This window comes from Poecilia reticulata, chromosome 20, assembly GCF_904066995.2.
Source record: "Poecilia reticulata chromosome 20, P_reticulata-male-v2, whole genome shotgun sequence".
NCBI lineage: Eukaryota > Metazoa > Chordata > Actinopteri > Cyprinodontiformes > Poeciliidae > Poecilia > Poecilia reticulata.
The window spans coordinates 19,564,399-19,578,797 of record NC_088849.1 but is presented as its reverse complement, the minus strand read 5'-3'; the positions used below and the strand labels follow the sequence as shown (position 1 = coordinate 19,578,797).

The 14,399-nt window shown below is 37.3% G+C and overlaps 1 protein-coding gene across 5 annotated transcripts in view; it reads right to left on the bottom strand.

Moving 5' to 3' along the window:
- slc4a2b (solute carrier family 4 member 2b) overlaps positions 1-14,399 on the bottom strand; it is a 52,864-nt gene that overhangs the window by 25,674 nt on the left and 12,791 nt on the right. For 4 of the 5 annotated variants that reach the window (XM_081601745.1, XM_008396632.3, XM_008396633.3 and 1 more), the window contains exon 3: positions 7,845-8,017. In XM_081601745.1, the coding sequence (XP_081457871.1) occupies positions 7,845-7,904 (60 nt within the window). In that variant the 5' untranslated portion in view covers positions 7,905-8,017. Of the gene's footprint in view, positions 1-7,844; positions 8,018-14,020; positions 14,276-14,399 lie in introns of those variants that run through there. The other variant, XM_017301891.2, reaches the window with a different exon arrangement.

Genomic DNA, 14,399 nt, shown 5'->3' with positions numbered 1-14,399 from the left:
TATTTGTGTTGATCTGATCTCAAAAGAACACAGCTAACAGGTGAATGCTAAATGTTAGCCTAGCGTCTTCCTGTAGCCTGATATTTGTAGTTTTGAGGCTTGAGTTAATTGCATAGTTTGTCATTTATGCGTAATTAATCATTTTATTTAAAAACTGGACAAAATATGCAACGTTTTCAAATCTTAAACCTTTTTTGCTGCTAAATTATTGAATAAATAAACATGAGCTCAACAAAAAGATTTGTTTTTAATCCGTTATTTAGGTTATTCAACCATCAGAACTTTGAATTAGGTCTAAAACCACTCTAAATATGATGTTGCAGTTCTTGTATCAAAGTATTCTGTTCATGAGACTATTATACAGAGTGTCTTCAGTCGGAGCGGGATTATTTTAACTACAAACACCAACAAAGAGGGACCGGCATCATTGGAACAAGGTGGGAGGAAAGTGGGATGAAAATCTTAAACTGTTCATCTTTAAGAGAAAATAGAAATCAAATTCTTGAAAGCATTTTTAATTTTAACATACCACCTGCAAAGCTGTTTGCAGAAAACTTTGTATAATCCATCCATCCATCCATTTTCTTACACCCTTGTCCCTCAGTGGGGTCAGGAGAGGTGCTGGTGCCTATCTCCAGCTGGCGTGCCGGGCGAGAGGCAGGCTACACCCTGGACAGGTCGCCAGTCTGTCGCAGGGCAACACTGAGACACACAGGACACACAACTATGCACACACACACTCACATCTAGGGGCAATTTGGAGAGCCCAATTAACCTGACAGTCATGTTTTTGGACTGTGGGAGGAAACTGGAGTACCCGGAGAAAACCCACGCATGCACAGGGAGAACATGCAAACTCCATGCAGAAAGACCGGGGCCGGGAATCGAACCCAGAACCTTCTTGCTGCAAGGGAACAGCTCTACCAACTGCGCCACTGTGCAGCCAACTTTGTATAAATTAACTTTAAATAAGATGCTCACTGGTTTCAAGTTAATAATGATCGGAAATATGACGGGCAATAAAAGGGATTGCAACAAAATCTAGAGCAACCATCAATTTTTGAGAGAAAGACTTAAAACTTTAAAAAACTGTTTTCCTAAGTAGAAGCAAAACCCCAAACTTCAAATATTATGCAATCTCTTATTTGTTGTAGCTTGAAAACTGTTGCACTTTGGGTGCAAAAAAACCTAAATGACTGAATTAACAGAAAATATCATTTGTGTTTTCTCACCAGGGAAATGTAGGAGTAACTGAAGCAAAGTGACAAGCAAATAGAAACTTATTCATACAATAAAGAAAACTGTTCAATAAGGACTAAGTTACAAATAAATAGTTCACCGAGTGATTGCTGCAAATTTCATGCATGAAATTGCATCCGAAGTGGTCCATATTATTGATTTACTGAATGAGACCAGTGCTGCGTTAAAAATAAACTGATCTCAGTGTTAATGTGTTTGCACAGTGACTGTGCTGTATGCTGGAGCAGCAACAGATTACATGCATAGTGAGTTAGTCTCAAATTCCACAGAGTCAGCAGTTAGAGGGAAACCAGGGTTGACCTGGCTGTCGCTCCCCTCGTCATCATGTTGCACCGGGTGGTTTGGCCGTCGCTGCGTAAACGTCTCAACATGACACTGCATGGAAACCTGAGCCAAGGCTGCAACTCTGTTTTCATTACAGATGGCCCGAAGAATTTGCATTATGCAAGCAGATTTTAATCACTACCCTGTTACATCATGCGGGTTTCCCTGAAAATCTGAGACATCATTACCAATCATTCTTTAAATTACCTTTTATCGTTTTAAAAAATGTTTTTTAAGTCCACTTTTAAAGTCTGCCTCCAGAGCAAAGACAGCAATAGTGGCTGTCCACTGCACAAACATAAGTATTTTTTATCTAGATTCTAGTGCATACGTTTTAGTACACTTGAAATAAGACTAAACTATCCATCCATCCATTTTCTTTACACTTCACAAATAATGTTTCAGTAAGATACGAGTTTGTTTTATTTAGATAAATCCTTAATATTTGTTAAAAAAAAGTCCTAGCTCACTTACTTCTAGTACTTTTTTATCATATTTGACATAAACAAGCTCCCATTTCTTGCTAAAAAGTTACTTGTATGTTAGTTTTTTATCTCATTTCAAGTGCACCAACATATTTGCACCAAAAACGAGTTTTTAAAAATGTGAGATTGTGTTTTTACAGTGTAACGGGATTTTATTTCATTACGTTTATGGGCTAATAATTACCTAGTTAGTTATTCTTTAGGCTCGCTAAAGTAGTTAATGATGACTAAAGGACTTGGCAGAAACAGAGTATATATATAACAGAGAAGTGGAAAGTTGAACGATTATATAAACAAAAGCATCAACTTTGCTACAAAGTAGCCAGATATTGTGTAAACTCAGCTGCTCTGTTGGCATAAAACACATTCAGCCATCAGCTTTTAGCAAAAGTGAAACTGTAAGACGGTCAAATCGTCCACCACAAAGTCAGAGAGATGGCGATACGTCAGCTGCTCTGCACAAGTTACACCATTGTGGTCTTTAAATGACAATGCAACACAATGAAAGTTGAAATAAACTGAGCTTTTAAGTGAATCAAACACAACCCACACAGACCCTTCTAAGGAACTGCCTGATTAAATAGTTAGTCATTAAAAACAAAATGCAAAAACAACTTGGTAAAAACCACAAACTGATGTCGTTTTGATTACAACAGGCAGAGGCCACAACCTGAATCAAACATGTTCAGAAGTACAAACATATCTGTTTAAGGTGGATGAGAGGAAAAAGAAAGGTCAGGAGAAACTGAAGTTCCTTTAAGCACATAAACTTACAAAATTAATTTAATTTTGTGCATACGAAAGAATAAAACCTCACCTGCCTTCAAGCTGGATTGTTGTGAAATATTGATTTCCCAAAAAACAAAACGCTGCATTCAAAGCATTAACAGCCAGTTAATGATTTTTAAAATTCCTTTGTAAAACGTAAATGACAAGTCCTCTCAGTAATCTAGTGAATTGGACATCAAGCGACTTACTATGCTGCTGTTTTGCATTGAGTCTGGAATATCGGTGGTCGAGAAAATTACACAATAAAGCAAAGAATCTGAAAAAGGGACGCAAAGTTTTAATTGAAAACCAAGGGCGTAACTTTGTGTTGCAAGCTGGTGATAACAAGGTCCAAAGGAAATCACTTTACAGGTCAGTAAAAAAACTTTAATTAAAAATGTATGCAAGAAAGTGGAGCTATATTAACTCTTAACATGTACCCTTGCTGCGCAGTTCAGAGTATTTCGATTCAATTAACACAAAATAAGGTGAACTACACACCTTAACAGGTAGTTAAACAGGAGTGTCCTCCTAAACAGGACACTCCTTAGGAGTGTCGTAACACTTTTTAAATTCCTTCAGTGTTCAGTGGCAAAGAAAAAAAAATAAAAATCTGACTTCGATGCTCCTAATTTCATGATTTACAATCTTAAGAAAACAAACATTACAGAGAAAGCTCATTTTATAGAGCCTGGGTCTAATTCTTCAAAAAAAAAAAAGCAGGAAGTCAAATACTAAAATGGTATTTTCAGCATTAAATGTGGTCTGGTCTAACAATTTGTACTTTTATGTAGAGTTACATTTACACAAGTGGTGTCCAAACTTTTTGCCCTGGAGATCAAAACTGGCAAATTTAAAACTCCGCCTGGGTCACAAAATTCATTAAATTAATAATGCAAAATGTGGTGTCATTTTTTTTCATCTTTTAAATAAGTTTACAATTAAAGATCCAAAATCTAAAAGAAAATTGCCTCACGCCGTTGCCTTATTTAGAGGAAAACTACATTTTTTGGGTCAACGACTGCTTATTTTGATGGCCTAAATTTTTACCTTTGCGGTCAGGGTTACCATAGTAACCATGTACTCAGTCTAATTTGTCCAACCATACAAACACAGATCTAAATTTTATTAGTGAAACTAATCTATCCTTGTAATAAAATCAATATAGAATATATTTACGGATCGGTTTGTCACTATGAACAGTGATTTCTAGAGCAATGAAATTGTAAAAGTGTCTAAAAAACTAATGTCAGTTTATTCTAATATATTAATTGTTTCATAGAAAAATTGTTGTCTCCTGCGTTTGTTCTGATTTGTTCTTTTTGTAGATTTTAATTCTGCATTTTTTGGTTGAGCCGTTGCATGTTTGGTCAATCATCCCCTCTGGTTTTGGATGATGGGCAGCTGGAAGCATTTTTTGAGCTTACTTTCCCCCCACCCCACTTTCGGACAGTTGCCGTCATACGTAACCATGGCGACAAAGAGTTTATTTAATTTCTCTTTGGGATAAGTTTCTTCTTAAACTAATTTTCAACTGTGATGTTACAGCAAAGAAGAAACTGTCAACGTGTCAATAAATGCAAAATATCTGGACAACCAGAGAAATGGACCTGGACCATTTCAGATATTCAACCAGAGAAAGCTGGTTGAATATCTGGACAACCAGCTTTCTCTGGTTGAGCTGGAGTTACTCTGACAACCAGAGAAGAGCGGTAAGCCAACTGAATGAAATGTTTTTCAGGAAGCATGTGAACTAGAGTAAATATTAACCAGACGCAAAGTTCATAAAGAGGTTAAATTTACCCAAATCAGGCTATATATAGACTTTGGAAGTCAGTACATTGAGATTTTAGAAAAAAGAAACCAAAACTTAGAAACAATGCTTCAGATTCACACATTAACCCAAGCATGATATATATATAAATAATAAATAAATAAAGGTAAAAACTCACCTTAAACAAGTACAAAAAGTCCATTAATGCTACTGAGATTTGTTAAAGAAGCCAAAAACAAAAGTAGGAAAATTCAATTTATGCTAAACTAAAAGGTTTTCCACTCGTTGGCTGCTTGATCTGAAATGATCGGATGGAGTCAAAAAACGACGTCACTTTATACGCTTGACGCGTCTTTGAATTCAGACAGGGTTATGTGAACTCGGTACATATTTATTGACTGAGGGAGACAATGATTAACCTGCTGGGGTCAACGCCTAGATGACAGCCAATAACCTCCAACACAGTCACAGAGCAAACATTTTTATCTCTACGCAGCTTCTTCAACAGCAGCCATCAGATTCTGGTCCAAAACATCTTAATGGGAACAAAATGCACAAAAAGGCAAATGACTAAAGCCAAAGAAAAGGTAAAGAAAATTGTGTTAAACAGCAAAAAAAACTTAGTATTTGATCAATATTTCCTCTAAAAAGAAAGTCTGCATGTGGAAAAAATGCATTAATTAATTCCTCATTCTTTATTATAATTTGAGAGATTTCATGCTCTGAAACATCTGCATTTTAAATGTGTGTGTTTTAAGACAAGGGCTAAGATTTCCAGAATGTAAACAAAACTGGAAAAAAGCAGGAGGAAAGCAGGATCCACTTTAAAAAGACACATTTTATTATGATCTCAGACTATAGCCACTTAAATGTCCTTAAAATATTTTCCCATACTCCCTTTTACCATTTTTCCCCCTCCCTTAACCAAATATAAAATACATGTAGAATAAATAAAATGCTGCATCTGCACTCACTTGTTTGCAGTGAGTGCAAACAAGTGATATTTTGTATTTAATCTTGGTCATTGCTGTTCACTGACAATAAACAGCATTAAATAGATCTTTATAGTTTTAATGGGAATCAATGCATGCAATTTCTAGAGTTTTGGTGCAATAAAATAATACAATTGAGTCAGAATATAGTGGCAATGTTTAGTTTTTGAAGTTTTTCATTAACCTAAAATGAGACCGAGGTTTTTAGGCTGACCAGTTCATTTTTTGGTACCAAACGAACTAGAGTTTGATTAAAGAGGACCAAACATGGCCGGTCTGAATTAACCTAGAGTTAAACGGCAGAACAGGACAGTTTTAGGAAACAAAAAACTGTTTGAAGCAGTGGCTTTTTTGCGTCAAGACGACACTAAATCCATTTAGTTTTTGCAACGTCAGCATTTCCACACCTCCTTTACAAGCAGTGGTTCAGAAACGATGGCAGCCTTTCTGGGAAAGTCTCTACTTGAGATCATAATAAGAGCTGCTTTGAAATGAGAATTAATCAATACAAAATTAAAAAACAACAGATATTATTCTTGGAAATCTACCCTGCAGTTCCCAGAGCTCCAAAGCCGAGGGCTTGCAGCAATAAGAACGTAATAGAGATCAGTTTTTTTTACTTTAGAGCCGTTCAAAGTTAATCATGAGATGAGCTTATTGAGATGAAGACCCAAAGGTCTAGTAATGAAGTGTATATTGGCTGCTGACCAACTGCTTTCTAACGCATTACCAGGAATCCTTGCACAGGCTTTGTGGCCATTTATTTTACAACTTCCAACAGCTCTACATTAAGAGAAAACGTCATTTAATGCATCTAATTTCCATTCAGTCTTCTAATAAATACATTTTTCTGTGCGTGTAAAACTCCAGGTTTCATTTGAATATTATAGATGTGAAGTTTGTCAAAATTTGTCTACTTACTCTTTGAATTTATTTTGTTTAGCCAGACATTATTATATCATGTTCTGTTAACTCTGCATAAATTACAATTGGTTCAAAATTCAGCTGCTCGTATCATTACAGACCCCTTTAATTCATCACATCACACCTATTTTACAACAGCTCCATTGGCTTCCAATCACATATCGCATCAACTATAAAATACTTCTAACTTTTAAAGTAGTTCACAACCTCACATCTTCATATCTCTCGGACCTCCTTCACATTGTCACACCCACTCGTTCCCTCAGATCTTCTGTCCATTTCACTGTTCCTCCTGCTCGTCTCGTCACTATGGGGAGCAGAGCATTCAGCCGCTCTGCTCCCAAACTCTGGAACTCACTCCCACCTGATCTCTGTAACATCGAGTCTTTGCAATATTTTAAGTCCAAACTCAAAACCCATTTGTTTGAACTAGCATATAGCCTTTAATTATCTTTGTACTGTCTTCTAAATCTTGTTTGTGTTTTATTATTGGTATGTATTTTATAATTTGCCTGCTTTTATGTCAAGGTGACCTTGGGTGTCCAGAAAGGCGCCTACAAATAAAATGTATTATTATTATTATTATTAATGCTGCTCTCGACAGTTGATGGTTACCATAGCAACTAGTAACTGACAGCTCCTCCCCCTTTTTTCTGTTGCCGTTAGTAACTGTGGAACATATTAGGATTAGCTCCGTTTTCTTTACAAGTATTATATTTTCAACTAATTTAATCACATACAGTGTTTCATGAGTCATTTTCTGTGTTTTGTACATTTTTAATGTTGTGGATTTTAGCCATGTAGAATTTTACAACTGTTAACTGCTCACTGGGAACTACTTGTACTACTACTTGTATTTTATTAAATCTATAGGGGCAGAAGCTGCTAGACTAATTTTAACCACCAACTTGATTTCTTCTTTTGTTATATTAAATGCAGTGAACCTGAGTGTTTCTGTTGTGAAGTCAATCCATTATACATATGTATTAGTGTTTACTTTTTGGAGTCAAGTTTGGAACAATTAAAAGTGACTAGATTTATACAAGCACAGCAAAAAAAAAGAACAAAAAAAAGTGACAAACACCAACTTTCTGTGCCAAACAGAACCAAGGAAGCTGAAGCAGCAGAAATCCTGCACATGGATTTCTGGATAAAGGGAACCGAAACCTTTGCAGCAAAATTGTCAAAGCAAAACAAGCCCCAAAAAACTGCTGTGAGCAGCAGGGGAGCTGCATTAATCCGCTTCATTACCAGCAGATTTTATCAAATGGGCCTGACCCGACTAGGGCTTCCCAACATGTTGCCGTGTAAACTTACACTGTGAACAACTGATGCAACAGCCTCTGTAACCTGGTCGGGTGCGCTGGGGTTGCTCATGGCTCTGCAGGGAAAGTTGCTGTTGTTCAGGCTCTGGGAAGCTGGTTTGGACTGGTGCGGCTTTAGCCCTTCTCTTTCTCACTGGGACTCAGACAGCTTTTGGGCAGCATAACCTGGAGAAACACAAGCCAACGAGACAGTCTTTGTTTACGATTCAATAATCAGGGATTTTCATGACACCTGGAATAGAAATGGTTGATGATTTTTCCCTACTGTCCACAGCCTGGCCAAAAAATGATGCAACCATCTTATTGGATATTTGCACGATCACAACCACCTTCCAACTGTCAAGTTATTTAACTCCAGCAATAAGTTGTCTCTCATTTCTTGGAAATTATGCAAGTCTGCTTAAGAAGAGTCAAATCATCGGCATCGGGCAGAGAAACATCTAGCAGAAACTGCCAAGATTGGGTTGAGAATTGTTTAACTTTATTAAGAGGTATAAGGAAAGTGGTGAACCATCGTCTGTGAGGAAGAAATGTGGTCTGAAAAAAATAAAATAAAAGCCCTGAATGATTGTGTTTGGCACGATCAAATGTGTGACGACATCAGATTGAAGAAAAATAAAGAGAAGAATCCATGTTTAATAGTAAAAGTAAGAGCATTTCCACTTACAATATAAACAGAACTCTAACAGCTGTATGGCCATAAAAAAAAACAATAATAAAAATAGCTTCAATTTGCAAGGGAGCATAAAGATTGGACTCTGGAACAAAGGATGAAGGTCATTTGATAAAATGAGTTCAGATTTACCCTCTTCCAGAAAGATGGCCGCTTCAGGGTAAAAAGAGGCAGGTGAAATTATTAACCATCATGATTATGATCAGATTCAGCAACATTATTACCTGAATGTACTGAGTGACCGATGCAACACTGGATAAAAAAAGTCTTGTGACACTTCAGAAGCTTACCGAGACAAAGCCACAGTAAATGTGTGCTATAGTCAAAAGTAAAGGCCATCTAACAAAATGGCCTTTACTTTTTACTTTTTTGGGGGGCCAGAGTGTAGCTGCAATGGGCCCAGATTTCCTTCTGCAAGCCCCTGAAGCTCCTAGTCCCATTTTACAATAAGGTCAGTGTTATAAACTAAATTTTAACATATAACTGAACAACTACTGATGTTCATCCTACAGTGTTTCCAATTGGAGCCAAATACTGTAAAATCCCTTTATTGTTATACCATTGCAGGTGTTGCACAATGTTATTTATTGTAATCTAAAGTAATCTTTTGATACAAATTTGCATAACTTACATTTCTACTATTATGCCTATTGCTTCTTAATACAATCACTCATTTCCATTCCTTAATCGCCTAGTGTCACTAAAACGCTTCAAACTCAAAATTAGAAATAACTTGGAAGTTTGTCTACTCTGACATATCAGTTGTAGCTATGTGGTAACATATCATGTTACCACATAGCTCAATGTTAAGATTTACTGAGCTTTAGTTAACATAGAAAATAAATAATGTTCACGTAAGAGCTTTAAAAATGACATATTTGGTCCCCAGATTTCAACACCTAGCACATCAATGTAAACACTGCAGTTAATTACAATTTGCTTAGCAGGAAGATGCAAACCAAACCAAGTGGCCTAAATACAAATCAAAGCCATTTATTGCAGGCCTTGCACCAGTTTTCAAATACTTTATAAGGTCATTAAGCATTTAGTCAGATAAGACCAAGATAACAGCGCTACTGTCCAGAAAAACCATTGATAAGCAGCAGATAATGCTTCTTCCAATGTCCACCTTCAGAAACTCTGAAGTACCTCACTAGCGACAACAATAATTGTATTCCTGCAGTCCAAAGGATTGGACTCCTTTCTTTGTATTTCCAGTCTACTAAAGCAGGTGTTAGATAAACCTTTCTGGTGTCTGAACATAGTCATATTAATGACTGACAGGTTGAAAAAGAGGCATTAAAGCACCAACATGTAAAGAAACTCCAACCAACATGCCAATTCCTGCACTGCAGTTCACGAGATAAAAAGGCGAGAGATTCAAAAAGAGAAAGTGTTTGAGCTTGGATGTGCTTAAAGATTACTTTCTCAGTAAACCTAGACCTCACCACTCTGGAAAAGACAGAGCTCGCTACACAGGGATAAAGTTACCAAACCCTGGGATCCTTGGTAAAAGCCCTGGGAACCAGTTTATCTACCTCAGGGAAAGTCTGCAATAACACCGCTAGGATAACAACGATCAGAGGCGATAACAATAACACGTGAAATCATCCTTCCAAGAGAGGCAAAAAAAAAACAAAAAAAACTGATTTAAATTTTTCTACCTGGTTCATTCCGGCTTTCGGTCAGATGATTTAAAAAGCGTTGACTGGTTCTTGTGCAACAGCTTCAAAGAACAGAGACATTGATGAGTGCGGACAGCTTATAACGAAGCCAGTCGAGTAGTTAAACACGTTTTTGCAGAAGCTGTGCACCTTACACAGCCTTCTGAAACTAAACCAGATTTCCCCCTCAAACATCCAAACTTTTCCATGCTAGATTTAGAAAGGGCATTAAATGGTTTGGGGGAAAAACCTCGTTTCTGAGAGGAAGCAAGTGTGAAAACAGGAAGGAGGTAACTACATCAGAGTCACACCTCAGAGGAGTTTTAAAATCTGGAATTCCTTCTTGGATTGGTCACATTTGACAGAACAGAAAGAGAAAGGCATAAATGGGTAAAAAGTCACAAGTATATAAAGAAGTAACTTTAGACAGTTGTGGAAAATGCAGATTCTGTGGACTTATCGTTTTAAGATATAAAGTTAGAAGTCACAGACTGAGTAATGAGTCAATTTAGATGCAAATTATGAAAAGTGTCTCATGTTGACTAAAAACTGCCAACAAGAAGTCAAAGCAGTTCTGCAGCGGATGTTGCGACCTTCAGACATCCAACGTCCCTGCATGATTGGGATGACATCAGGGTACAACTTGTGTTTTTCCAAAGGGCAAGAACATGAAGCAGTATCGCTTTAAAGGTGGTGTGGCCTGCGGGCCATTTGAGGAACCTTTGTGAGGTCCACCTCAACCACAATCCAAGAAAACTTAGGAGGAGACATTTTCCTTGGCAAGTTAATCTCAGAAAATGTTAGATACAACACAATAGATATATTTAAAGATGACCTATTACGGTTCTGCCTTGTTCTACCCAGAATGAGCTTTTTTAGGGCTTATTGTTACTTTAAATCCAATTAAGTTGCTGCTTCACTCGTGTGAAAATGGCTGCAAACAGATGTGCAATTTGCTTCGAAAAGCAGAAGTGGTGCCTTTTGCACAACCAACAAGAACACAGCAAGTGGTTTGTGAATGGTAACTAAACAACTAAACGCCTCTCATTCCCAGCAGCCACTGTAGAGCACATACAGTGGTATAACCAGTTGACCAAACATGCTGGATCTCAGTTTGGGTTGCTAGGCAACGGCACAGTGCCCATCGTTAGGGAGTCATCAAGAGGTTTTTGAAAGGACTCATTTTCCAGACACTAAAAAACCGGTTAGATATATATAGTTTAAGCGCTTGGATTCTTTTTAGAAGCAATTGAGATCCATAAAAATTTGCAAAACATGAATTTTGCATCATAGTTCCCCTTTAAACTACGCCACCCATCAATGTTTTACAGAGATTTCATTCAAATACATTAATAAAAGTCACACAACCCCAATGGAAATCTGAGTGAAGGAAAGGTAGACCTCCCTTTTTGGAGAATGGAGAGAAATTTTAAGATTTTAAGAAATACTCAAAAATTTAATCATTACTGTTCTCAAGTACAGATTTAAGTGATCACAAACATCCAGGATTGTTGATTATTCACAAGCATAATAGCCTCAGGTGCTTAAAATCTTGAGCCTGTCTGATCGGAGGATATTCTTAACACATTTATCTATAATTTATCATAATAAAAAACAGCAATACCAAGAAAAAATAAACTGATATGAAATGATAAGGTCATGAGAACGCAAAGTGAAGAAAGAGCCAAGAACCCCAGAGCCATAAACAAAATCTGATTAGTACAATCTACAAGGATTTCTATCCGGGAGACTTTTGCTTTAGTTGTGCTCCCACAGGGTTTACCAGACTGAACTCATTTGTGATTATGGTCAAATCAAAACACCCCTCACTTCTTCCAAGCAACCAAACCTCAAGTCTTTCCCCATTTCCTTTCCAAATTCTCCTCGAAAAGTCCTTAGATTGTGAAGACCGCAGGAGCTTTAAATGTACTTTGTTGTTACCCATCAAACCAGGAGTTTGAAGTTAAAGATTTGCAAAATGCAAACAGGTTAGCATGTCAGACACTGAGCTGCTCGAAAACCCTTCATTTAGTGTTGCTTCTCAAAACAACAAATTGTGTCATTTCCTTATTGGCTACTGGGAATACAAATGAAGGTTTTGGTAAACAGAGAAGGAATGTAACTTTGTATGAGGATTTACAGACTAAAAAAATTAATGTACATTTTAGAAGGCAAATAATTTGTTTTAAGTCATCAACAAATTTCAAAGCTGAAACAAAAATGTCATATATAGTAGAAATGCCCACTCGTTATCCAAAAGTAAAACTTATACAGATTGATGTCACACCAAAACATATAAATCAACCATTTTTTTTTATTTTTATGATTTTGTAGATTTTGGCTTACAGTGAATAAAAACTCAAAAATAGTTTTCTGAAAATTGGATTTTAAGCTAGAAAAGTTAGGGTCATGTTATCGTTTACGTAATCATGCAATGTTGTCAATTGTTCGGCAGACCGTCATCAATACAACCCATAAGGGCTAGTCACAGACGATCATTGAAAGCGCCTTGGTTTGCTAAAAAGTTGAGTGGAAGGATGAAATGTGAAGATTGTAACAAACTCTGTTTACTTCAAGAGTTTCAATGGAAATCTCTGACTTTATTACACTAGTTATGGACCAAAAAAGAACATCCAAAAGCATCAAACTCTAGCAAATAAGATCTGGATTGTTAAATGTGCAGTGAATCCACTTAGTTGTGAAAATTTTGATGCCAATTTGTTGGTATGCACCTTCTTTCCTGCCTCATACTTTGACAAGTAATGTTTTATGACTCTTCTGCAGTTGGAAATCTTTCGCTTTCATCTCAAATTGTTTTAGTAAAACCAGAAGCCCTAAACTCCTTTGTTGTGCCTCAGGAAAAGGATAAGAAGGAAAAGCACGGCGGTCAGATGGCTGGACGGAGGTCATGAGCCCGGCTTGAACTCCAGACAAGCCGTCACACGCGTCTTAAGCCGGCGTTCTGGTGAAGACGCCCTGACCGGGCACGGCTTCAGTCTGCAGCCCAACACGCGAGCGCCGGCCACAGAATGCACAGTTCTGTGCCAGTCCAATCCGACAAGAATGCGTAATTAAAGAACAACTCAATAACATGAAAATTATGCCAATAAAAAAAAGCTGTTTTTCACCAGAAATAGACTCTTGATCGCAAAGTTCAAAACTCAACAAATACAGGCCTTTACTTATAAAAAGCAGGACAATGAGAGGGAAGAAATAAAAAGTTTAGACCCTCGTAAAAATAAGACTGAGGACTTAATTTGGATTTGTCCTGCAGACTGTGGCTGTTTTTTGGTTTTGCCTTTTGAAGAATTTGTTTTAATTGTTGCCGAGACAGTTTGGGTTTTATGTGGAACCATTAAATGCAACATTTCCTGCCATACAACGAATCCAATAGCAGAATAATTAGCTTAAAAAGCACTAATCTTCAAGATATGCATCATTTAAACAGATTTATCTTTTTAGGTCAATTAGAGAATGTTTTTGCAACTGAAGCTATTTTAGTGGCAGTATTTTGAGTTTTTTTCCCTAATTTGTGGAGTTTATCAGTACTTGTTTGCATTTTTTGTCAGATATAAAGCTCCAAGCCCGACTCAGCATTCACCTCAACTCTAATGGATATTAGGAAGCGGGGATAAAAAATAAAAAAAAACAGGAAAGAAAACAAAGTTATGGTTCATTAGGTAAACCTAGAGAACAGGCACCAGATGAATGATTAATCAAAATTCAAACATAATCAGAGAACAAGCAGCAGGAGGAATGTGACGCAAGGTCAACTTAAGATAATAGAAATGACTTGGAAACACAAAAGCGCATCAATAACAGTATAAATACCTCAGTGTGCTTACTGCATGGAAGCCACCGCAGACATTCTAGTTTATTCTGACCTCTGCTGTGAAAGGAGCTGGTCAGACTGCAGGATAAACGCAAACAAAAAGGGGCAAAATGCAACAGAAATTAAAATATAGGGACAAAAATAAATAAATCCCGTTTTTAGTGTGCAGCGTCTCGCCGACTGCGTGCTGTCTGGTGCGCACCGTCAGAGCTACAGGCTGGGACTGATAACGCAGCCTTCCTCCTTGGGATTATGTTTCCTCTTCCAGCCTGCTGACAAGCTGCCATGTGACTCTGTTCAGCACTGAGTCAGAAGCTGCTGCTCAGGCAGACTGAGTCTGATAGGTGTCTGATACACAGGCTGGAGCTGATGAAGGAA